This window comes from Oscarella lobularis, chromosome 17 (assembly GCF_947507565.1).
Source record: "Oscarella lobularis chromosome 17, ooOscLobu1.1, whole genome shotgun sequence".
NCBI lineage: Eukaryota > Metazoa > Porifera > Homoscleromorpha > Homosclerophorida > Oscarellidae > Oscarella > Oscarella lobularis.
The window spans coordinates 1,926,078-1,949,829 of record NC_089191.1 but is presented as its reverse complement, the minus strand read 5'-3'; the positions used below and the strand labels follow the sequence as shown (position 1 = coordinate 1,949,829).

The 23,752-nt window shown below is 43.9% G+C and overlaps 3 protein-coding genes and 3 long non-coding RNA genes across 8 annotated transcripts; 3 read left to right on the top strand and 3 right to left on the bottom strand.

Annotated features, from left to right (window-relative positions):
• Window positions 1-3,985: 3,985 nt before the first annotated feature.
• On the bottom strand, window positions 3,986-6,334 carry LOC136197318 (uncharacterized). Of its 2 annotated transcripts, XM_065987062.1 has the most exons (7): window positions 6,267-6,334; window positions 6,014-6,213; window positions 5,738-5,961; window positions 5,557-5,689; window positions 4,652-5,504; window positions 4,348-4,501; window positions 3,986-4,296 (listed from the first exon to the last, which is right to left on the bottom strand). In XM_065987062.1, exons 3-7 carry the CDS (start codon window positions 5,868-5,870, stop codon window positions 4,163-4,165), a joined length of 1,407 nt encoding a protein of 468 aa, XP_065843134.1. In that variant the 5' UTR covers window positions 5,871-5,961; window positions 6,014-6,213; window positions 6,267-6,334; the 3' UTR covers window positions 3,986-4,162. The 2 variants fall into 2 exon arrangements, with proteins under 2 accessions (XP_065843134.1, XP_065843133.1); XM_065987061.1 differs by having other exon boundaries at window positions 5,557-5,961.
• Window positions 6,335-6,439: 105 nt separating this feature from the next.
• On the bottom strand, window positions 6,440-7,892 carry LOC136197331 (uncharacterized). Its single transcript, XR_010672519.1, has 3 exons — window positions 7,849-7,892; window positions 7,625-7,778; window positions 6,440-6,555 (listed from the first exon to the last, which is right to left on the bottom strand). It is a non-coding gene; the product is annotated as an uncharacterized lncRNA (long non-coding RNA).
• Window positions 7,893-14,088: 6,196 nt separating this feature from the next.
• On the top strand, window positions 14,089-14,979 carry LOC136197597 (uncharacterized). The gene is given in 4 exon segments (XM_065987392.1): window positions 14,089-14,191; window positions 14,194-14,333; window positions 14,336-14,643; window positions 14,694-14,979. Coding segments are annotated over 4 exon segments (837 nt in total).
• A 319-nt stretch (window positions 14,980-15,298) lies between these two features.
• Window positions 15,299-17,072, top strand: LOC136197323 (uncharacterized). Its single transcript, XR_010672513.1, has 3 exons — window positions 15,299-15,405; window positions 15,489-15,837; window positions 15,910-17,072. It is a non-coding gene; the product is annotated as an uncharacterized lncRNA (long non-coding RNA).
• A 19-nt stretch (window positions 17,073-17,091) lies between these two features.
• On the bottom strand, window positions 17,092-22,218 carry LOC136197316 (uncharacterized). 2 transcript variants are annotated; one of them, XM_065987052.1, is made up of 21 exons: window positions 22,147-22,218; window positions 21,750-22,059; window positions 21,623-21,694; window positions 21,509-21,568; window positions 21,340-21,456; window positions 21,152-21,289; window positions 20,982-21,104; window positions 20,622-20,924; window positions 20,452-20,573; window positions 20,263-20,403; window positions 18,933-20,208; window positions 18,745-18,876; window positions 18,592-18,693; window positions 18,416-18,535; window positions 18,228-18,359; window positions 18,047-18,172; window positions 17,870-17,992; window positions 17,685-17,816; window positions 17,500-17,625; window positions 17,327-17,452; window positions 17,092-17,278 (listed from the first exon to the last, which is right to left on the bottom strand). In XM_065987052.1, exons 1-21 carry the CDS (start codon window positions 22,162-22,164, stop codon window positions 17,226-17,228), a joined length of 3,852 nt encoding a protein of 1,283 aa, XP_065843124.1. In that variant the 5' UTR covers window positions 22,165-22,218; the 3' UTR covers window positions 17,092-17,225. The 2 variants fall into 2 exon arrangements, 1 of the variants encoding a protein (XP_065843124.1); XR_010672507.1 differs by lacking the exons at window positions 17,092-17,278; window positions 17,327-17,452 and having other exon boundaries at window positions 17,877-17,992.
• Window positions 22,219-22,279: 61 nt separating this feature from the next.
• Window positions 22,280-22,838, top strand: LOC136197327 (uncharacterized). Its single transcript, XR_010672517.1, has 2 exons — window positions 22,280-22,657; window positions 22,713-22,838. It is a non-coding gene; the product is annotated as an uncharacterized lncRNA (long non-coding RNA).
• Window positions 22,839-23,752: the final 914 nt, after the last annotated feature.

The window sequence follows — 23,752 nt, the reverse complement described above, 5'->3', positions numbered from 1 at the left end:
AACAAATGGAAGTTGTAAGCGAGCGTGTCGACGATTGGATGCGGGATCTCGCCGGAACGAATCGCATGATGTTCGCCGCATATCTGGTCCGACAATTCCTTCATCTTGGGATAACAAAAGCGTGCCAAAAAGCGGCTGCTCTTCTTGGATGCAGCGGTGCTACAGTACGCGATTGGATGGGGCATATTGCTGAAGGTGGTGAGGCATGCGAAGAGGAGAGGAAAAGAGGGCAGGTTTGGCTTTTGGAGGGAGAGGACGACCTTCAGATTATGCTAAAGGAATTCGTGCGAGGCAATAGCTGCAGAAAAGGGCAGCCTAATCTTACCCTCGTCGACGTGCAGAACTTTGTAAATTCACGCGTCCTTCCTCTTCTTGGGAACGCCAACATGGCTGTCTCTCGATCCACCGTTCACCAGTGGATGAAACGGCTCGACTTCAAGGTGACCAGGTACAAGAAAGGAATGTACGTTGACGGTCACGAGCGCGAGGACGTTGTCATCTACCGCTCTCTGTACCTGAGGCAGTTGGCGGAGTACGATGAATCCGGTCTTGTCCGCGTTTACCATGACGAGAGCATCTTTCACTCGAACGAGGACCAATCAACCTTTTGGTGCGACGGCAGTTTTAATCCCGTCAAGCCAAAATCGGCAGGGCAGGCACTGATGGTGTCGGATTTCATTGTCGAGAAAGACGGTTCTTTTCTCTCCTCTCCTGACGGCAAAGAGCTTGTAAGACAGTTTCTCGAAATTGGCTGCAATCGGGAAGGTTACTGGAACGCCGCTCGGTTCAAAGAACAGATGGTCAAAGCCATAAGGATTTTTGATCGTACATATCCAGGAATGAAGGCGCTCTTCATCCTTGACAACAGTCCTTGCCACCGAAAGTTTGCTTCAAATGCCCTTAATGTAAAGGCTATGAACAAGGGTTCTGGTGGAAAGCAGCCCTGCATGAGAGACACCATTTGGAAAGGAGAAAGGCAAAGCATGGTCGATGAAAAGGGAATCCCAAAGGGGCTAAGTAGAGTTCTCCAAGAGAGAGGCTTTGACGTCGTTGGAAAGAGCAAGCAGCTCCTGACGGACATGCTGGCTTCGCACACAGATTTTCAGGAAGAGATGAATGAAATTGAACACTTGGTTCATTCATCCGGCCATGTAGTGAAGTATCTGCCCAAGTTTCACTGTGAGCTCAATCCCATAGAAAGGGTCTGGTGCATGGCAAAGCAATACACCAAAGCTCACTGCGATTACACGATCAGGGGTCTTCATACAACAGCGCCAGCAAGCCTTGCCCGAATTCAATCACCCACCATAGCCGCCTTCTTTGAGCGTGTGCGGAAACACGAAGAACTCTACAGAGAGGGTCTCAGCGGCATTGAACTGGAGAGAGCAATGCACGTTTATGCGTCGCACAGAAAGTCAACGCTGTCGTGAGCGGGCAGCTGTTGAGGAAACGTATGATTTATTGCTCAGGCTTTTCTAAAAGCCACAACTAGATCAAAGACATTCTGACTCTCTAGAACGATAGTTACTGCTGGCTGTTGGGTCGCCGCCGCTTAGCATCAGGCGGGCCGAGATCAGGCGTCGTCGACGAAGGGCGCTCTGGCGGGTCAAACGTTGGGCTTGAGCTGCGTGTCCCCTCGGAGGACGTGCACGATTTGCACGCCTCTTCAATCTCGTCGACCCAGCCCTTGAGACGAGCGGTCAGTCCGAGTGACTGGACTTGACGAAGTGTGCGGTAAACGACCGCAGGCTGGCAGTTTTCCGCAGCGAATACGCTGACATTGCAGTCCCAAACGCGGCGGCGCCACGATCGACTGGATCCTTCCGAGTAGGGAACGCCAACGAGCACCCTAATTCGCACCGTTATGCACGTCATCAAAAAAGCGCCGTACCCTTCCAATCGAATTTGTCTGTCGTCCAATGGATCAGCGAGAGCAGCAGCTAGGGATCGCTCAATGTGGCCAACAGTTTCACCGCGATTCGTCGCCGCGATTGCATTCCGGTCGTGGACACTGTCCGGCTCGCGGCGAAAACTGACAAAATCTCCTCCGCTCATTTGCCCGTAGCGCGTAGATAGGCGAATTCCCTTCAGTGGCGTGCAGAAGGAAAAAACCTGGAAGGGAGCCATTGCAACGTGATTGCGTGCGCTACGACAACTACACGTGGATGAGCACATGTTGCTTAAAACGACGTCGAATGCATTTGGGTCCAATAGAGAAGACAAAGATACGTAAACGCCGAAGACATTTCCGCTGGAAGCCAACCCGAGGATGCACCACTGAAGTCCAAAAATAGCCTAACGTAAACACGCTCAGCCTCTTAGAATAGTCGCTGGTATGGTCTCTCTAAAGGCTGTCCAGCCCGCCATTTAGCGTTATTATACTTCTGGGACATATAAAAGCTAAGTACGCTGGCTAAAAGGGTAGCTGGAACCTTCAAACGGCAGGAAAATAGCCTAACGTACCAAGCGGACGAGACATGAGAAATAGGACCTCTCCACGCGAAGAGACAGTCTCCATTTGCGCTGACAGCCGGACTTGCAAGGAGACACATGTGCGTAAGTAAGCGAGTCTTAATTGAAGGCGTGTACTGCATTTTAAGATACGAAAACATCCATCGCGCACGTAAGAAGAATTTCCGGTTCAGCGCTGGACGCACTGTACAGAGAAATAAATATTTTCCCTCAAGGAAAAAATTAGATTTACTCCACAACAAAGCGGTTTGTGCTCCGGATAATCAGCGAGAACGGACGCTTTCAGTCCTCCCGTTTGAAATAAACACGCCTGACGCACGAAAGCTACAATACGTTTTTTAGGTCTACTCAGCTTTCATCGTTATCATCGGATTTTCTTTGATATGTGCTAATGTAGAGCAAAAGATTCTATCGCGCTATACTGTACGCTCTTTCCTCTCTGGAGTCAGAGGTATTAGAACAAAGGTAACTGCACTACCTTCATATATCTACTTATGTAGAGGCAACAGTATTTACACGAGTGACATATCCTGCTGTTCTAAACACTGACCACAAACGGTTGATATGAGCCGCCAAACAATAATCATTGACATCTTTTGATGCTTACCGCAGTTCGACCGGAAAGAACAGAAAGCCCTTACAAAAAAAATAATATACATTGCCTTCAAGAATCTATCTGCTCTCGCCACTAAGACTACGAGTTTAGTTTCAGGCGCTTGCTTTCAACATTTGAGAAGAAAAACAAGTCTATTCATATTGAATCCCTTCGAGAAGAAAAGAAAGGTTGTAAATAACCTTCGTTTGAAAATTACCTGTCCTATTTCACTACATCACTATCAAGAAAAGCAATGATATATAGCCAATCCGAACGGGTACACGTTGAGACGACGGTTCAGGCGCCTCCTTTGAGGGTTTAGTATAACTATAGAGCCAAGGGATTATTGCTCGTAGCAATAATTGCGGCCGTTACCCGTTCTGAGCATCACACGTTCGTTTAGTTTCGCTTGAAGATGGATAGAGACATAATCTCTTCAATTTTTCTTGGTCATCGGAGAAGGGAATTTCGACGGAAGAGAGACCAGTTTCGAAAGAAAATCGGCTCTTAATTGGACAAGGGAGAACAACTGAGACGCGCCTAATGCACCGTCTAAGTGTAGGCCTAAAAAGTATCCTCAAGCAGAATAGTCGACATGCGTCTGCAAGACTTAGATTACGTTTTGGGTGAAAAAAATGCTCGTGAGCCCCCTTAGGGAGCCTCATTTTCAGGTAATTGAATCCTCGCCCTAAAAAGTTCTTTGGACAGCGCTCTAATAAAGCCGAAAAGAGTCTTGGAAAATATCAGCGAAAAGCTGGACTTAAATTTTGATCATTACCCGGATAACGCCACGAAGGATGTAGATATCGATGGAGAAGCAAAACGATCATTATTAATCATTTTTTGGCAGACCTCCCCAAGACCCCTCTTTAGAAAATCCTGCTTCCGCGACTTATTGTGCACTGACAAAAACAGATGCGGAATTTAAAAATTTTTTTATGAGCACTGCAGTACATAGAGGTCAACTACAACAAGAGCGAAAACACGGACAACAACCGCCAATGAAAGCAAAAGGAAACAGCCAAAAACAACATTCAGAAACAGACTATGCCATTAAAATGGTATAAACTGCGATTTCGTCCACTTATCACGTGACTAGTAACTGATTTCGGACGCAACACACTGAACGCACAGTATGAACGATTCAATATGGGGTGGGCATGGCAGCGTGAAGCAATTAGCCTTAACGGGATATAAATGAGAGTGTGTTATAGAATAAAATTCGTCGTCTGTATAAAGAAAAAACGTCTTAATTGAAAAGGGTAAATTACATGTAAGACCTGAATAGGCTTCGGGGTTTTTGTCAATGCAGAACGTGTGTCTTACGGCAGAAAACGCGTATCCTTTGTAAGCCGCTCTAAACGAATTGGGGCACAAATGAGTTCCAAATAGAGTAAACGTCGAGACTGCAGCAGCACACACAGTGCAAGGTACCTAAAAAAAGACATTATTTTTGGTTTAGTAGAAATAGGGTTTTAGCTTTTGCGAGAGCGCATCTTTCATTACTTATTGTGCACAAGAGTAATGTCTCAATAAAATTAAGTTACACTCTAGTGTTAAATCTTTTAAAAGCATTGCCGTTACCTTCTTTCGAAGCACCTTGGTTAATGCTTTGAGAGAAATAACATGGCTTTGTGCGTAGTAGAGTGTTGCAGACAACGTAGCAAGAGCGCCTTTCGAGACATGGCTAAAATCAGATTTCTGAAAATCGCGTTTTGGGAAGCAAAACAGTTTATAATTTCTTCCTGCAACAAATCCTGTGTACAGCGTCGGAATACCTGAAGGACACGACGTCCGACCAAATCGCGTAAAAACCGCCTTGGACTGTTTTTGACTGAATGTGCATAATACACAAGGAGAATTGATCAACGCGGATGTTTGAGAACTGGTTCGAAATTTGGCCGAGAATGAAGATGGTTGAAGATAGTCGGTAGAAATGACAGCCACGCTAGTACTAGAGAGAGTAACTGTTTTCAAGTGGTACAGCGGATCTTTATCAAAGCAATTCATATCGGCATCGCCTGCAAGAACGCCCCTATACTCTTGATGCAAATCACCAGGACATTCTGATCGTTCTGGTATCATGACAGAACTAACTTTGTTTTCCGATAGACATACTGAGCATGGAATTGCCTTGTTTCCGTCACGGTAGCGCGCAAAGACCAGAACAATTGTATGATAGGGCCCAGGCTTGATTGGCTTAGATAGCGTTGAAGGCAAGCACTGATGTTTTTCAAACCACCCTGGGTGTCCTCCTGATACTAAAAGACCAGAATAGACAAGATTCTGACCCTTGGTGCATTCTTGTCTCCCCCATTGCGTGTATACAGCTCCAGTTACATTCTTTGGCGTAGAGCAAACGGTGCACTCCAAAGGATAAGCATTTAGACAGGTGCTTGTGTCTTTACATTGAAGAAAAGAGAACTTCCAGTTGTCTCTTCAAAATTAAAACCGTTTTGATTTTCAATTAGACCGATTATTTTGCTTACCTATCTTTAATGTCAAATTCATTTCTAAGAACAGTATCCATGCCTTTGTCTACGCACTGTTTTATCTGGTATCTAGAACCCATTAGATAGCCGCTGTACTCTTTAATCCAATTAGAAGGACACTCGCTTCGACCTGTTAAGATAAAAGCAATGAGACACAGCTTTCTCTTAAACCCCCTACCTGGAATCATTAAAACGTCGTATGCGCTAACTTCGCAAATTGAACACGCAATTCCTTTACCATACTTTTTAGTAGGGCGGTGCTTTATTACACCGTTTTCAAACTCCCTAGTGCCGTAGATCTGTAAATCCATTTTCCTTACACCGGCGCCGTCAAAGATGTAGTTGAATGGTTCATATTGGGGTTGATGGGTAAGACATTTAGCACGACCATCAATCCCAGCACTAAGCACATATCTTTTGTAATTTACCAAAAATAACGGTATTCTGTTTTTACGCTGCCGCGTAGCCGCTCAGCACTGAAACAGCCCCTTCTCTGCAAGTTGATTTTCCCCAACGGACGTAGGTAGTATAGCCGCTATCAAAATTTCTTATACACTTCTCGATATCGCAGGGCTTTTCTTCAGTAAGAGCTGGACAATCGTTCTTGTTAAAATAGGAAATAATTTCTCTTGTATGTTTTCTGTTCTCGCAAGTCTAAAAAATGTTTGGTTATGAAGTAAGCTTACATATGAACTTTCAGAGCTCACTCTTTGAGAGCATTGAGACCACTCCGTCCATAGAGTAACTCTGCATGAAAGTCCTAACGTTTACGTTGCACGGTATTATTATTGAACGTATAATGAAACAACTTCTTTACCTGGATCCTATTAAAAAAAAAAAAATTAAAGTGAGAGAGAGCGGCGCTTTCTAGTTACCGGGCATGACACAATCTCGCCGTCGCAGCTCACAAGCCACGAACACAGCAGAAATAAAAGCAATTGCTGAACAACGAGAAAAGTAGACATTCAAAGTAGCAATGCTGAGCGTCGTCAAAACCTAAAAGCAGATTGCCAATTGTTTATGTACGTATACTAGTTTGAGTGTAACGGGAGCAACGAAGCTCTCAATCACCAAAGATGAATGTAGTACTGTAAGAGAGTCTGGTGTTCCAACAACTGATTACTACCCTAGCTGCTACTTGGAACAGAAGGCAACAACTGTTCCTCTAGAGACAAACAAGAACCCCTGACCGTAGCATGCAAGTTTTAACTGCTACTGTTAGTAAAAGGCCAGTCTACAAACATTCTCGATATATAAATAGAGGTGCCTGTGTTTGCTAGACTATAATGGGCAGGGACCGTGAAAAATTTACTTGAGTGGAAGAGCAAGAAGGTTTGTCGCTGAGTGCCTTCTGATGTAAGCGTCAAATGACAATAAAAGAGCAACAAGCAAACGGAGCTTTAATTAATAGTCTTGACGTGATTGGAAAGAAGACACCCAAGCGTCTGTAAATTACAAGGATTCGCTGCACCTGAGATTCCAGCTTAATAAATAGTTATCAACATCTGCAAACATGACGTAGGACATAATTCAACTGTTCTACATTCGTACTAGACATTGTCTCAAAAGAGACACAGCAACAAAAGGCGGTAAGCAACTAACTACAGGGAAAAAGAAAAAACAATGGATAGTTTTCGTAAAACGAGAACGCGAGCAGTTTCGATAACTGTCTAACTTTCGCGTAAGTTTAGATGAGAATTTTTACAGCAATAAAGAGAACAATGCTTGAGAACGTACTGTGTAATTAGGTTCTGCTCGTTGCTTCAATAAGTATGATTGTCGCATGATGAAAAGTCATACTACCCTACATGGCTTATCTATTGAATATATTCTGCATGGCTTCAAGACGCCAGCTGGGCCTGAATACAAGCTTTCATTTTCATCGCATAAGCAAAATTGAGCTCCACATCTGCAGCTAATGTTATTCAAGCATTTATCCTGCGTTGCCTAATCATGATTCAAAATCCAGCTGCCTGCATGGCATCCTAAGCTAATTAACTACGAATAAAGAAATGCTACCTGAACGTGCACTATATGCTTGTAACCGTTCTCTAATTCAAAGTACCTGCAACACAACTGAACCAGGACTGAGGTAATAAATTCTTTCTCAAGACGCGTTTCAGCTATAGTTGAAAGCCGCTTTTATAACCTTCTCTAGCCGCTGGCGCCGTTACGAAAGAGTGAGGCTCCCTAAGGAGTGTCCACGAGCAGTTCTCCGCCTGCGAAACCTAAGGTCAGGCTCGCACATGCGAGACTAAGCCTCGAGCTTATAAACAGCACAAATCCTACTTTCATCCTAGGAATGAGAGAGTCGTCACGAAGCTCTGCTTGTAGTCGTTCAATGCTCTTTTTCAACTGAAGGTAGCGTGCGTTAGGTAAAGAATAGAGAAGTCACAAGCGTCTTCTTTACAGCAAACAGTCTTCGTTTTAGTAGGCAGCTACCCTCCTATATTCGCACATGTTAAATTTGAGGCTACGATCAGGGTTGAGAGGTCTTTCGGGACTAGCGATGGTGGAGTTGGGCGAAAAATACGAGTACCAACTGACCATACTGTACAAGCTTTTGATGACTGAAAGTCTGTTGAAAGAGCTGTTTTTGCGGTTCGGTAGGTAGGGAGAGTACATTTGGAGCGCCTCATTCCTAAATCTTCTTTTTGCCAAGAATCTATAGCTGACTGCTGAATTTCGAACGAACTCTCTGAACGCACTGCAGGTGAGTGCGTCATTTTACAGATCAATGTCGTTATGATGCATCTGAAAATCCCCACAGCTGTCCTGATAATTAACCGAATGCACACGCACACTCACCCATTTCCTAGAATCCTTTTTAGCCAATCATGTGAAGATATTGGTTAAACATATAGAGTGCACGTTGAGGTGGCATTTTTTATTCATAATTTAGCACAGGATGCCAGCTGGCTGTTCCGATATTTATTCGTAGCTTAGCTTAGAATGCCAGGCAGCTGGATTTTGAGTCATGATTAGGCAAATCAGGATAGATGCTTGAATGGCGCTGCTGCAGATGTCAACTTCAGCGTTTTAAAAGTCAAAGATTGCTTTCCGGCTCAGCTGGCAGCTCGAAGCCATGCATGCAGAATAGATAGGGCACCATGCCTTCTAATCACGCTACCTTCATACGTATTCAAACATCGGAGCAGAACCTAAATACGTTGTGTTCGGGGTCAGAATCTCGCTTGGGAGGGATATCCTTGCTCGCTCGATGTATGCAGGATAGCTCTTTCGTACGATTTTGTCCGTCTCTTACATCGTGTAAAATGTGAACAGCGAGGCTTACTTGGTCGCTGTGAAGTCACTATATTAGATCGGGGTGGTCTGCCCATCGTCATCGGCTCATTTCCCAATGGCATCCTGCTCCGGCCACTTGTTCGTCCTTCCATCGACTTCGTCAATGATGCTGCATTTGTCAACTACTGGAGCAAACGTCTCTCGGTGGGTCTCCAGCGTGGCTATGCTACCATCATCTTAGACAAAATCAAGACAATCTTTCCATGCTCGGCGACCCGCGTCACGTCACTTCCCGCCAACACCTTCATTCGGTGCTTTGGTTGTCGTCTTCAATAACTGCGTCTAACTGCGTCTCACACATACCCCTTCCCTCGTTCCACGTTTTAGTTTGCCGTATAGTCTGCCCTTACCTGTACTTGCTAACCCACCCATAGATTTATGTTTACTAATAATATATTAACTTGACAACTGAAAATTGGTGAGGCCCTCTTTGAGGATTCACTACCATTAGGGCCACAGGATTATGGCTCGCAGCGACCGTTGTGTATGGAACGCCAAAGGGGACAAAAGTATAAACAAAGAAGACCAAATATATATATAAATAAATTGCAACATATATAAAAATATACAGTATATGTAAGGAAACGTCTCATATTTATATTTAGTTTCCTCCATATATATAAAAAGTAAGCTATTTATATATAAAGTGTGAGTGGTTCATATATGTATAAAATTATTGTTGGCTTATAGCATGCATACATTCATTCATGACGCTTCCAATGATCTCTGCAACTATTCAAAACGAATGACTGCAGCCCTAACGCACACTAGCTGACGAAGGGTTCAGTCGTTCTTCTGCAGAGACACACGCTTTACTCTCTTTTACTTAAACGTACATTAGAAGGTTCTAGCAGACCTCGAGAATACGTTACTTGCGTGCGAGAATTTTATTTCAATTTTACGTGTTGGCATCTGGCGACTTTAGTGATGCATGAAGGAGTTTAGATGCACATAGCAGTAGAATTCTGCAGGTGGCTTTTATGACTTGTGCAAGTCACGTGCAGATTCTTTTTGTTCTGCATCTGTGCACGAAACCGTCTCCAACCTCGACGCGTGCAGTCGTAAGTAATTTATTCAATGCCTTGGAAGCATGATTAATCATTCCTACAAATTATACATTTTTCAAGTACAGCTGTTCCTTTGAACTCTTGTTTAATTTAATTTTTAGTGTTGCATATCCGCCACCTGGGTCTAGTTGGCTAGCGCAATATAAGGCTAGTTCAGCCTCACGGTCACTTCATTCAGAAAATTGCGCGCCGACGCAGCAGTTTTCTCCACTTGAAGATTTTCAAATCTCTTGAAAAGGTACACGAGAAAAGCTCACCTAAGTTATTGCATGCAGTCTAACCTCGAGCGATGCGGTATTTCTCTTTCAAAGTATAACACCCCAAACTCAACTTCTAAAGACCGCTGTTATTGACACCTGTAACTTAAGTGACTCCAATCAGTGGTAACATGCTGCGTTCTGCTACGGTCTCCTTTGTCGACTTGAACTTTTTAGTACGCGCGTTAGGTTTGTGAAGCGCTTTTCATGAAAAGGATTTGTTTTTTTTGTTACCAAATGTGCATGCATTCTCTCTTGAAGCCTTGAGAACCGGAAGCGTAATTGACTTCCATTTAATTAATCCTCAAGAATTAGACAGTTGCTATTATGTAAGTCTAAAGCCTAGTGAATTGATACTTTGAAGATGACTTGGCAACTACGCGTCGCTGCGTTGTTTCTACTCTCCCCCACTGCTACAGGACAGGAAGCCCACGAATATCCGGTTTATCAAGTATAACCGTTTTATTCGATTTCACCTTATACTGTTGTGAGTGTTTTGATCTATAGGATCCAGGTGCTATTTTGACATGCGAAACATTGGCAGATTATTCAAACTCAAAAAAATTTAGGTTTATCATGCAGAGTCACCTTGTGGACTCAATGGACTACATGCGTTCAAGACGTAAGTGCTGTGGGTCCTTTGTATCTCACATATCTACTGCAAACTTGCAGAGCTGTGAAAAGATAACAAGAGAAAGAAAAATTATTAGCTATTTCGATCCAAACGACTGTCCTAAGCTTACTCATGAAAAACCGTGCAATCTCGACTCGTGCACAATAGATCCAAGCAACGGCTACACAACTTATGTTCGTTGGGGTGAAACTACGTGTCGAGAAGGAAGCAGTCTCTTGAGTACTGGATACGCAGCTAAGTATATCTTTTAGTTGCAATGTTTCATACACTGCCAATCAAACTTGTTAGCGCCCTTTTAAATGGAGAAAATTACATCAAACCCGGAAATGCTTTGTGCTTAACGAAATCCCAAGGCCCGGACAATATACACAATAATTTCGGCAGCGGCTTTATCGCTAAAGGAGCAGTTTACCATTCTTTCAGAAGTTTGAAATTTAAGGACAGATTGTATGATGCGATACCGTGTGCTCTTTGCGGAGTCCGCCGGCGTGGTGTTATTATGATCCCTGGTAAGTCGGCTTGTTCTTCAATTTGGCATGTCCCCCAGTGCATATCCAATAGCTTGGTTCTGTGTCAGAAAATACTCGCGTGTTACAAAATATATGTACTTTTTGTAGGTTTGCACTGAATTTGCAGTGGCGATTCTAGGAATTTTACGAAGGAGGGGTTGAAAGCCAAGAGTCTGGGGGGTGCAGTCGCTTTTGAATGTGGGCGAAATCGTTCAAAATATTCTTAAGGACAAATACAGAAATACAGATTTCCCCCTATGCTGAGAACTTCTAAAATTTAGTCAGTCAGTCATACGTATTATTTAGTTCTTTTTATGTTGTAATTCACTAAAAAGTTCTCTAAATATTTCAAAAGGGGTGTTGCAACCCCTTCACCCTCCCCCTCCTCCCCCCCCCCCCCCCCCCTCCTTCGGGTTTACATTTGAGTGCGAATGCTCATGTTTTTTCTAGGAACTCAAAAATGTCCAAAATCGTGGAGAACAGAGTTCAGTGGATATCTGATGGCTCAACCGACCGCGGAGGGCGTGTGCGTTGACAAAAACCTAAAATCAGGAAGATTAGAAAAAGTTGCACACATTTACGATCCATCAAGGTATAAATCGCCACTAAATCTTTAATTGTATTTTTTGGCCATTAGATGGGCGTTTTTTCCGCTGGAATTCAATAAAGAAGACATAACAAAGCAAGTGACCTGCGCTGTTTGCTCGTCCCCACAAACTGCACGTGGCGCTCCATACACTCACTGGGGTCAACAAAATTGCCCGGCCAACGCCGACTTCGTTTACTCCGGGAAAATGGTCAAATCGCATTCAAGACTTCCATGTTTTCCTCTAACGGGTGCAAGGCCCGGAGAATCGAACATTTTCACGGGCAATCAAATCGTAAGCGTGAACTTCGCTTCAAGCGCATCTCAAAAATTTCCAAATATTCCTTGCACCGTCTGCTTGCATCGTGAGAATCGATCATCGTTTACGTTCTTAGATCAGTGCCCTGCATATTGGTCGCAAGTGTATTCGGGTAGCCTGCTTACCATCGGTAGAGTTCGTGAATGCGTCGACGAAAGTTCGTTCGATAAATGGACTTCTTCTTGGACTCCAAATGAATATGCTAAAAGAACTTCTCTTATAATGGTCGACACCACTACGAGTTCATCAGCAGATAATCTACGAGAAACACGTCTGTCGTGTTCTGTTTGCACTCCCAATTCGACTAGCGTCGCTTTCACTCGTTGGGGAAGGACGTCTTGTCCCAAAGGAACATTAACAAAGTTTACCGGTTTGATGATCTCAACATCTTCAGGCAATTCGTTCACCTGCAAAAAAGATTTGGACGACGAACTTCATGCCGTGCGTTATCCTCAAAAAAATGACGGCTATGCAGTGTATATGCGCGCCGTAGTATACGATACGTACTACAAGGGGCTTAGCAGGAAAAACATCACGGAGCTCCATTCAAAACAGGTAATTTCAAAACTTATTCTCTTTTCAATATTGAGCAGTTGGCAAAAAAGGTAATTCATAAATGTTTTTTACGTTTGACTTTTCAGATACCTTGTGCCGTTTGTGAGGCTCCTCCTCAGTCAGCAACATTCACTCAGTACGGATCTGCACATTGCCCTGCGAACAGTATGGCAGCCTATAAAGGATTGGCATTTTCAATGTCATATGCAGTGGCTTGCTTCGACGAAAACCCGGAAAGCTACGTCCGAGGTAAAGATAATTCGATGCACGCTAATTTTGCTACATGTTTGAAAGTGCAGATGGAAAATATAAGGCATTCGAGGCCGGGGGCGGTAAATTTACTTCTGTTGAGGTTTCTTGCGGGGCTATACCGTGTCCACCTTACGTTGGAAAAAAAAATCTTGTCTGTGCCCAATGCGTTTCCACGAAGTTGTGAAGAAAAGCAATGCTTGCAATGTTCCTTTGCATGCAGTGCGTTTGTGTTTATGCGTTTCTGTTCATCTGTCAATCATGAATTCAAAAAGTGATGATAAATTTCTTATGTCCAGTAATAGCCAAAGCGCGAGAAAAATATCCTAAAATTTGAATGCATGCAACCTGGAACTAAATAGCTTAAAGGCTCAATACAGTTTCTGTTCAAAATGGCTCGCCAAATGGCCAGGCTTTCGTTTTTCTAAGAGACTGCATTCATGCCCTTATATTAATTAATTCTCTCGATTTCTACACCTTTGTCAAACTAATCAGTGATGACTGCTTTAGTTTATAGACCTATTTATGGACATAAGTTTGGTGTACATAGAGAACGGAATGCACTTTCGGGTTCTGATAAATACATTTGCTTTCTACAGGAGCTCCTATTCATTTCATTCAGTCCCAGTCGATCGTTCTCGTCGACAACGTTGTTGAGACGTAAAGTGAATATAGGAAAAAGCCTGGCAACAAATAATGAAATAAAGATAGCTGTTCGGTCGTTCGGCTTTCTCACCGCTCTCATCAGGCGATTTCGTCAAATGGGAACAGGCTGTTCCCATTTGACGAAATCGCCTGATGAGAGCGGTGAGAAAGCCGAACGACTGAGAGGATCGACGCTGCCTGGTGCGCTATAGAGCTCAACGCCGAGAACTTCTAGGCCTGTCACGCAGAAAAGTGTCCAGGTAAAAAAGTGTCCGGCCGGACACTTTTTTCAAGAAAAAAGTGTCCGGGTGTGGAAGAAAACGTCCGGGCTGGATTTTTCACATTAGCGATCAAATTCAAGGGCGATTTGCCTTTGCCTAAGCTATATTCTACTCCTATCAAATGCAAATAATCAAACGCAGTCGAGTCGAATTTGCACGAGAAATTGAAGTCATGAAAACAACTCGTCATCCGAATGTCGTAATGTTTTTCGGAGGTGGAAAGTTTCGGGGGATGGCACACCTTTTCTTGTCATGGAACTAATGCACAGGGGATCACTGACAGCGATACTACACAACAAAGACATTGCTCTAGATAAAGAACCTAAGTTTTCCTTTGCATTGGACGGAGCCAGAGGAATGAATTACTGTATCTCCACATGATGAAGCCTCCTCGAATTCATCGTGACTTGAAGAGTGCGAATCTGCTTGTCAGTTTAGACTGGACTGTGCGCGTCGCTGTTTTTGGCTCAGCAAGACTGGTTGAGTCTTCTAAAGAGGCGCCTTCGCGTCATAAAGATGTAAGGCGAAATGGAAGGAGACGCTCAGTTGATGAAGAAAGTGAGCCGTTGGTAGACAGCCACCGCACTGCAATGACTCAGGAAGTTGGTACAATGCAGTGGCTCGCTCCAGAGGTCCTCGCACGAAAACCGTACGGAGCTTCGGTCGACGTATACAGGTAAACAACTACGTAGGTATTCATATGAGGCGTTGGAGTTTCTTTCATAGCTACGGGATTGTTATGTGGGAGATTTGGACAAGGAGAATACCTCATGCCGACAGCGGTTTCAAGTTTGCTTCTGATTTGAAGGCGGCCGTCATAGAAGGATATCGACCCAAAATTCCTGACGACTGTCCGGAAGGCTATGCAAAAATAATTAAGAAATGCTGGGCTTCGGACAGCATAGAACGACCGAGTTTTTCTGAGATCGAGACGTCAATTGATGACTTAGTTCCTTTTGAATACGACGTTGAAGAAAATATGAAGAGCTGCATAAAAGAGAGGGACGAATAGAAAAAATAACTTGCACGTCTTGCATTTTTTTTGGGTGTCGTTTACGATGTACGTTCACTTACAGCAGTGTCAATCACCAAATGTATTTACGTTCGTATAAACTCATTTTCTAATCCTAATAATATCAAACTATTGGATCGGGCGCTTTGGGTGGTTTTGTTTTTTCGCATTACCGTCACGCGAGAAAGCAAGATGGCGGACAAGGGATATCCCTGGGCAATGTGGTTGTGAAAGCGTTCTATCATAGATATAGAAGAAAGGAACAGTTTACCGGGAAACCATGCTATTAATGACGTAATACGTAAGAAACGCCCATGCAGAGAAAAGGAACGCCCACGCAGCCAAACAGCGATCGAAATCCTCGCCCTTCCTGAGGCGCTAGTCGGGATTTTACGAATACTCCGCTACCTGGATACAATAAGATAGGTAAACGGAGCCTGATCGCGAGACGATCGCGATCGCGGACTCGTTCTACGTTCGACGCGACGTCGCGCTGCAATTTTCTCTAGACGCGGAGCGTTTTTACGAATGCGTTACTGCGACGATGTCTGTCGATACTCGTGCGAACAAAGAAAGCGTTCAATCGTTGTCCAAGTCCTGAAATTTTGCGAAAATGCCTCCCTTTGGTCGTCGCAACGCGCTTTTTCGACTCGATCGAACGTTGCGTTTGTCTTTTACTTAGGGAACGGAGACGCTACACGCGCGTACGAGCTGGGAGCTTTCGTCGGTCCGCCATCTTGGTTTTCGACGCACTCGACACCATGACGTCAGGTAAAACCACAAAAAAAAAAACGAGCAGGTGCGCGTCACGCGGTTAGTCGAAACTTTTCACGTGAGCCGCAATTTTGACCATATAAGGTAACGCGTCTTACCGCAAATTATCTTCAACCAATGAGCGCTCGTTCTTTCTCTCCTCTCTCGCACATATAGGCGCGCACATCGCACACAATTCTTTGCGTAACCTCGTCGTCGTTCAGCGTGCAGTACAGCCCGTCAGTCGTGGAGTGCGAGCAACAAGTCGTCGCAACGTCGCTCCCCGGGACAACGAAGGCGCAGTGATTACAGGTCGCCGCTCGCGCGGTTCTAATCCCTGTAGGGGCTGCGTCATCGGCGTAACCGTCCCGCTCTACTACGCTATAAGCTAGTACAACACGGGGAGCGTCGGCGTCGGCGGGCTCGTCATCTCCACGCCGACTACACGACTGTTCACTCTGTTCACGTCTTGCGCGATAGCTCCTCTGCAGCAGGGCTATGACTGTCGACAGGGACCGGTCTAGTTTTAGGGCCCTCTTCCCTATGCTAGATCGGCTCATGGGCTCACGCTGCTCATGGGTGAGCGACCCTTTCTACATTTGGCTCCATTTTTGCGGCCTCTCCAGCGGTGCGAGCCCACCGTCCGTATGGAGGCCTAAAAGCTAAGTGGACGATACAGAACGAGCACGTTTTCACCGCTATCTCGTTTTAGGATCTTCGACACTAAGGAGCGATGACATCTGTCGGACATTGGATCTGCACGTGACTGGTAAGCGAAACCGTCTTTGGGGAAGAACGAACTCAAACGAGATGCCTTTTGCGTATACTGTATTCATTACGTACGAGGTGAGAAGAGCAGAGAAAGGAATTCTTTTACGTTGTTTTGCTTCGCTCGTCCAGTTATTGTCTCTATTTAATCTATGTTGTAATCGAGTTGCATGCCGCCACGTGATACATAACCAGCAATGAGAACTGCGCGCGTTAGGCGTCACATGAGTAAAAAACTTTTCCTCGTTTTTCGTCTCTTCTCGGCGAGCGATGCGATGCGGACGATACGCAGGTGAAATTTTTAACGTTTCAAGGTTGTTTGACTGTTTGGTATTTGTGCGTAACGTCCCATTCGTCGTGTAAGTCGCGATCTCTTTCAGCACCGTGACAATCGCCAAATTGTCATATTTACGCTTTGTACGGCCTGGAGGGCGTTTAGCTAAAACGTTTTCCATCGTTCTGTGTCGTTTCTTGGCGTAATAGTAATAAATTTTAGGTAGTTGAATGAATACTCATTTGAGAAGTCGAATGACAGGTTTTGACGAGAGGCGTGCGTTGTTGTTTTATGCTCGAGTAGTCAATTCGATCACAACTATTTTAGGTTTCTGTGCTTCATTAATGTTTCATCGCGACGAAAACCTAGCCTCGATTATTAAATAATTAATTAAGCGGACGTCTTCTCCACATTATTTTACACAGTGGCGTTTCATAGAATATAATAAAGTTTAGTCGCCGCCTTTTCCTAACTCTTGGGCAGACCATGATTGTATTCTAATAACTGAAAAAAAATTATAGGTACTGTAATGCTCTGCAGAAAAATGCTTACGTAATGTCAATGTGCTGTCATCTGAAAATAGCCTTGGATTGTAGTGAAGAAGTGCCGTATTAGTCAAATTGTATGCCTCCTCAATAAACCCCATCTTTTGCAGGCACAGTCCCAGAAGAGCAGACACTGTATTAACTCTCAGCAAATAAGTATAGCGAAAAATTCCTATTTACTTGAAACAGGTGTAGAGCTTGGTGGCGTTCCGTCTTTTTCGTACATAGATAATCGGTTCTTTAGTAGGACTACAGCTTCGTTCCACTTCTCCATCAGCGCATAAACCTCCGACAAATAGAAACAATCTGCAGAAAACAATGAAAAACCAAAAAGTGAAATGAAAATTCAGCAAAAGGTCAATTACCCTCAGGGCTCATCAAAGCGTCGTCGCAATCAACCGCAAAATTTTGTAAAACATGTTCAAACTCATGCAAAGTTTGAACTACTTCGTCACGTTTTCCGAGGTTCAACAGTGACATACAAATGTACGTAACGTCTTAGAGAAAAGAAATTCTTTACAAAAGAAACGTACTTTTTTCAAGAAATTACTTCTCACTAGAAATGGTACACCTTCGCTTGACCGAGGACACGCCGCGAGGCATTGCCTCATTTGAGTGACAGCCTCGGTGAACTTACCAAGCAAATACAGACTGTACCCGTACCTCGTATGATCTAAAAAACAAACTCAAGGAAAGATACTAATAATATATACTTTCATTAACATACAATTAATTGAAAAAAAGTTGTCAGCCGATAAACTAGCTTTAACTTCATCCAATCCTTTCTTCAACACTTCGTGTCCAAATTCATATTGGCGTGTCCGTTCGCAGCAGTCAAAAGCCGCCACGCGTACTGATCGCAAATCATCAAGCGATTTACGCTAACACTGTCGCAGGACTTAAGATACCTGTTATCTGTTCAGACAGTGGCGATAAACATGAGCCAAAGGCTTCATAAAATTTAAAAATTTGCCTGAAGTAGCCAAGAGCCTCTTGATACTTGCTCTCATAAAACATGCAGAAAGCAAGGCAAACAAGTCCTATACAAAAAAGCGCCTCCAAACAGCCAACAGGCTTTAGAATGCCAACATTGTACCTGTAAGCTCTACTGCAGGTTCAGAATGCGAAGTCGAAAACGAGACGAAAACTCTTTGAAGGTGTTGGTACCTTTCCAGTTTACCACTTTGAAAAAATGCGACTGCCATCTGATAAAACGCTACAGATACAATAACACGTAGAAATGATAGAAACCAAACAGTAGTGCTGCATTACTCGATCTTAGCACATCTCTATATCCCGTTATCCTAGCCATTTTGCTAAATATAGTATCAGCATCTTGACGGGTTGCATAATGCGCTGCAGCAACGACTAGATCTAGGGAAATTTCCAAAGTCAAAGCATTGAAAATTATAAGAGAACACTCGCCATCAGGCATTGAAGCCAGTTCGTCCTCCGTAATATCTTCAATGCTTATCTTCTCGAACGCTTTATAGAAATGTTTCTTGCCTTCAATATGATCATCTTGGAAGGCAGCTACAGAGCTCAGCAATATATAACCTAAACATCGCCTTGAGAATAAGAACGCCAGGGCAATTTTCAACACCTAGACATACAATAACGCAGGATTTCACTTTCTCCTTCACTTCCCGACACATTTGACATCTCGTTGACATTGGCAATTAGCATCAAAGACAACTCCTTCACAATTCCATATTCGCCAAATCCAAAGTTAAGATCAAGAGCGTGACGAATGTGACGATTGTCGCTAGGAAGCATTCGCACAGCTATCATACTCTTCACCACCGAACAGTAATGAGGATGTATTCTACTACGCTCACCGATGTACGGTAACTTACAACTGCTCATCAAGCTTAGCAGCACGTCTCCTATGGTTACGAGCACGTACTCCAATCTTTCTTTGTTTGCTCTCAATCGTTCGAAAATGCTGCGGTGGACGAGATGGTGGAAATTGTAAACTTCGCTTCCGTCGTTGAATTCGTCTCGCTTTAATAGTGTGTACTTTTTCAATGCGCTTAGACTTTCGATGAGTCGCAGAGGCCTCGAGTTGCCATGAATTTTCGAAAGTGCGGCAGAAATCACCTCTTGCGGAATCGATTTAGGAAGCATAACGGAGCAGCACGAAAGAACGGAATACGCAGACGGATAATTCTCTTCAATATCTGATATATCCATCTCCCAGGTGAGGAAAGCGTGACGCCTAGTGTTTAGTGTCTCAATGGCATTGGTGAGAGAGTGCCTGTCAAAGAAGCTTATTTCAAGATGTTCAATCTTCAAACGAAGCAAAGCGGTTGGAGTTTTGACTCCAGCGCGTAGCAAAACATCTTCTAGGTGCGAAAGTCGAAAGTAGCGAAGAAAAGTATGTAAATTCAACGAAGCCGCTTCGAGTTGACGCTTCTCTTCAACGAGTTTCTCCCAATAAACTGTAAAAGTGACACCGTCGTGACGTTGTACATATGAGCCAGCATGACTAATAGCGATGGGAAGTCCCTCAACAGGTGCCTCAATGGCAATCTTTCGCACAGCATCAAGTTCAGTGCGAGACAAATCCTCTTTACTTTTGCCTGATAAGCCGATTAGAGCTGAGACAGCAGCTGATTCGTCAAGCGTCTCAAGAACCAGAACAGCGGAGTTCTTTCTTTGAAAAACCTCATTTTGTCCTGTCGCTCGAGTTGTAATCAAGGCATGACAAGCAACGGAAGATGGGGGAAGAAAATCTGCAATGATGTCGAGTTCGTCAGCATTGTCCAACAGAATCAGAAATCGATTGCTCTGCTTGGCCCTTTCATAAAATATCGAAAATAACTGCCGAAGAGTTGCTCCGCCTGTCATATCGAGGTTTCCTTCACCCCTGGCCTTTTCCAACAAGAACTATATAACAAACAACGGCATCATCTAAGCTTCGCAACTAAAAATGAGCCTCACATATTCGCGCAACGAAGCTTCCATGGTCATGGGAGACTCGGCATTGATGCAAAGTAAACCGCGGTGATACGCTTTTTCTTGGCAGTTGGCATATTGCATAGCAAGATGTGTTTTTCCGACTCCACCAATTCCACAGATAAACTATACTAGCACATGATAGTTAAATTCCTTTATGAAGGAGGGTATTACCTGTAACTTGTGAGAGATAGGATACGAGTGACTTTCCCTGGTTTTGCTGCCCCAGAAAAAACGCTGTATTGCCTCTAATTCCGAAACACGACCGTAAAATTGTCGACGTGTCTGTGGTACACCTAAAAGAAAATGAAGCCAGAAGAAATGCTGCCAAAATGGGCACATACTCGAGAGAATTTTTGTGGCTTCAGCATAATTAGCGCTGCTACGTTTTACTTCGAGGAGGATAGCGCGAATTCTGCTGAATGTCGCATCACCGTCGTCGTCAGCCATGTGTTTTCTTACGACAGCTAAGGCCTTGTAGCTGTCACCATAAGGATCGAATTCGATTCCTATAGCCTTTAGCTCGACCAGGGACGAGCCAAGGCGAAGCCCGAGAGGAAGCCAATACTGGCCAACATCTTCAGAGCAAAACTCATAGAGACGCTTTTCAAACTCCAACGAATCATGGCTTGCATTTGTTACAGCGCCTAATATAAACTACGGTAGAAAAAAACTGCTTTCTGACCCGTCTAATTTTCACTCACGTGGGTTTAAATGCAAATGAGCCAATTTCCTCTTAGCTTTGAAAATATTCCGCAAGTGATTGAGCTTCCTCTCTTTCTTTTCGTCCAATAATCTCCAAAGCAGACGTTTGCAATTAAGTTTTCCTACAGTACATCTGCTGTCATCGAACAGAAAGGTCAAAAAATCTTGCCTGATTGCGAGGAAAAAGGAAGCGTAGCTCGTGAAACGGCTGTTTCAAATTGTTGGTTCTTAGGCAATTGAATACATCTTTGCACATTCCGTGGACTTCCGACGGCTCTTTGAACGTACGCTTCTGTCGGTTTGTTGTCTAAGATCAGATATACGCTATATATTTAATTGAAACTGATAAGTTATAACCTATATCAACACGTTCTCCATCCGTCCTCTTTGATTCCATACATTGACAATGATTCCAAATAGATCTAAGAATTGCTTCAATCTCGTCATTTGGCAGATCATCCAAACGAAAGAAGCCTTAGAATACCGACTAAACTATCAAACGCCACTATCGATTCACAGCACGTACTTTTGCGAGAAGACACGCCCATTATATCAACTTCTGATTGAACATCACTGCAGGGGGTAACTACACAAGAGAAGCCCTAAACGTGAAAATAAACGAACACGTGTCAATGCGTACTGTCTTCAGCGGAACTGAATGGATCACGTGCAATTCCTTTGCACATAGAGTCCAGCTCTCCGTCGTTCAGATCTTCATCAAAAAAATTCAACACATCATACTAAGAGGAATACAATTATTTGCTTACCTGTGAAACGCAGAAGGCACGTTTCCCAAACGTGAGGATTATTCTGACGAAGAGCCGAGCAAAATACGGAGAAGTGCTCCTTTCGACTATCATTGCTCATAGAAAGCAACTCAAAAAGTGATTTAAGCATGGTGACGGGATCTCCCACTCTCTCCTCGCCGCCGTTGACAGGCCGAGTCTCGACTACTTTTACACCATGAACGCCTCTCCGTTGCAAGTATTCAACAACGGCTGCCACTTCGAGAGGCAGACGCTTTTCCACGACACTGAAGGCCAAGACGTAAATGAGTCGCTGCTCTCTCGTAGACATCTAAAAAAACGACATTGCCTTGATTTTTACAACAAAACAGCCGACTGCAGACACGCAGTCGCAGCAATAAAAATAAATTTGACATACCTTCAATCTGCGTGCCATCTACTTTCAGATCGGCGTATGAATCGAGTGAAAATGGGCGTCCAGAACAGTTCGAGTACGGGGTTCTCAAAGCCCGTATTAGAAGAGAAGACTTTCTCGGGCCGTTGCTTTTTGCTTCAGTCTTGCGACGTTGCGGCGCTCTTTTGCTGAGCGTTTGAAAGCCCTAAAGCAAGACTCCGCAAACGATGAAGCTCCTACTAGTCTAATCGTTTTTGGGTCCTGCTGGAGAGCTCGACGAATTCGAAGTTCTCGACGTTCAGAGCCCCAGGCAGCGTCGAGCCTCCTTCGGCAGGACAGTCGTCCGCTTTCTCAACGCTTCATCGCGTTTGGACTTCGTCAAATCAGGCGATTGCGTCAAATGGGAGAGATCGCGAGAGGGAGTGTTAAAACAAGTCAGAGAGTCTTGCGTCGAGACTCCGCCAAACTAAAAAGCTTCTAGAAGTACTTGACAAGTTGCTTTGGACTCTATTTCAGGTAAATCGAGCAACCAGAGGTAGAGATCGAGAGAATTATTTAATTAATATAAGGCCATGAATGGAGTCTCTTAGAAAAACGAAATCCTGGCCAGTCGGCGTGCCTTTTTGAACAGAAACTGTATTGAGCCTTTACGCTATTTATAGTTATAGCTATTGTCGCCAGAGAATCTGTAGACAGTAAAAGCTGGCAGTCTTAGATGTGTTTTAGATTTTCAATTTTGGCTTCTTGAAAATGGCGACTGTGAGCGCTGTGACTAGCGATCAGTCAGCTGGATAGTTGCCTTCAGGCACTAGCTGCTACGTACATCGCTCTTGAGCGATATCGAGTTAATCCTCACGAAGGCGGAGCTAGGCGTGTGAAAATAGAAGAAGCACCCTTCATTTCATATTGAAGACATGCCGATGTCCTTCATATTTATAGGAAAAGACGTTGATCTCCTTCATTTTGATATGAAAGAGATGTCGATCTCCTTCGATCATTTTCACATGAAAGAGATGTCGATTATGTGATCGCGCGATGTTCGCAAATCCCCTGGCACTAGTGATGTACAACCCTCAGAGGGGACCTAACCCGTTGTATTCATATGCGTTCCAAGTTATGAGTTAGTCCTAAATTTCACGTGCAAACTCATGAGATTTAGATTTGGCTGTATCTCAAAAAATTTCTTCTTTCTTATAAGCGTCACAATCTTTTCTAAGAAAGACAATGCCGTCAGAGCGGCAACAATGATTTTGTAATGTGCAAAGGAAATGAGTCAGGCTTTTGCAGTAATTCGTAATTAATGTACTACTGTAGCAGTAAAACAAAATGGAGCATGCACAAACAAAGGAATTCTTTCTCTTTAGTGCAGATTGAAAGTCAGTCGTCTGTCAATTGCCGAAAGCAGAAATCGTGAAGAAAATGCAGACACGGAGAAAGCAATTGGATTCAAAAGAATCGTCGTCCCGTCGACCAAATATCTATTAGAGCACTTCGCACTCCTAAGAGTGGCGACGGAGACGCTCGATGGCTCACGAAGAGCATCAGGATCCGCAGAAAAGAACGTCTTTCCGCGCGCAAAACGGTCATCTTAATGATCCAATAAGGAGAGATTACGAGATGACAAGTCATA

What these genes read in the sequence shown, in the direction of transcription:
- LOC136197318 (XM_065987061.1), bottom strand. Translation starts at nt 5,870, where the DNA reads ATGGATTTACAGATCTACGGCACTAGGGAGTTTGAAAACGGTGTAATA. An exon ending in CCAAGGTGCTTCGAAAGAAG is followed by an intron (nt 4,502 to 4,651) that starts GTAACGGCAATG and finishes GTCTTTTTTTAG; the next exon opens with GTACCTTGCACTGTGTGTGC. An exon ending in AAACCCCGAAGCCTATTCAG is followed by an intron (nt 4,297 to 4,347) that starts GTCTTACATGTA and finishes TTCTTTATACAG; the next exon opens with ACGACGAATTTTATTCTATA.
- LOC136197316 (XM_065987052.1), bottom strand. An exon ending in TCCTTTTTCCTCGCAATCAG is followed by an intron (nt 21,105 to 21,151) that starts GCAAGATTTTTT and finishes GATGTACTGTAG; the next exon opens with GAAAACTTAATTGCAAACGT. An exon ending in AAGCTTCGTTGCGCGAATAT is followed by an intron (nt 20,209 to 20,262) that starts GTGAGGCTCATT and finishes TTTGTTATATAG; the next exon opens with TTCTTGTTGGAAAAGGCCAG.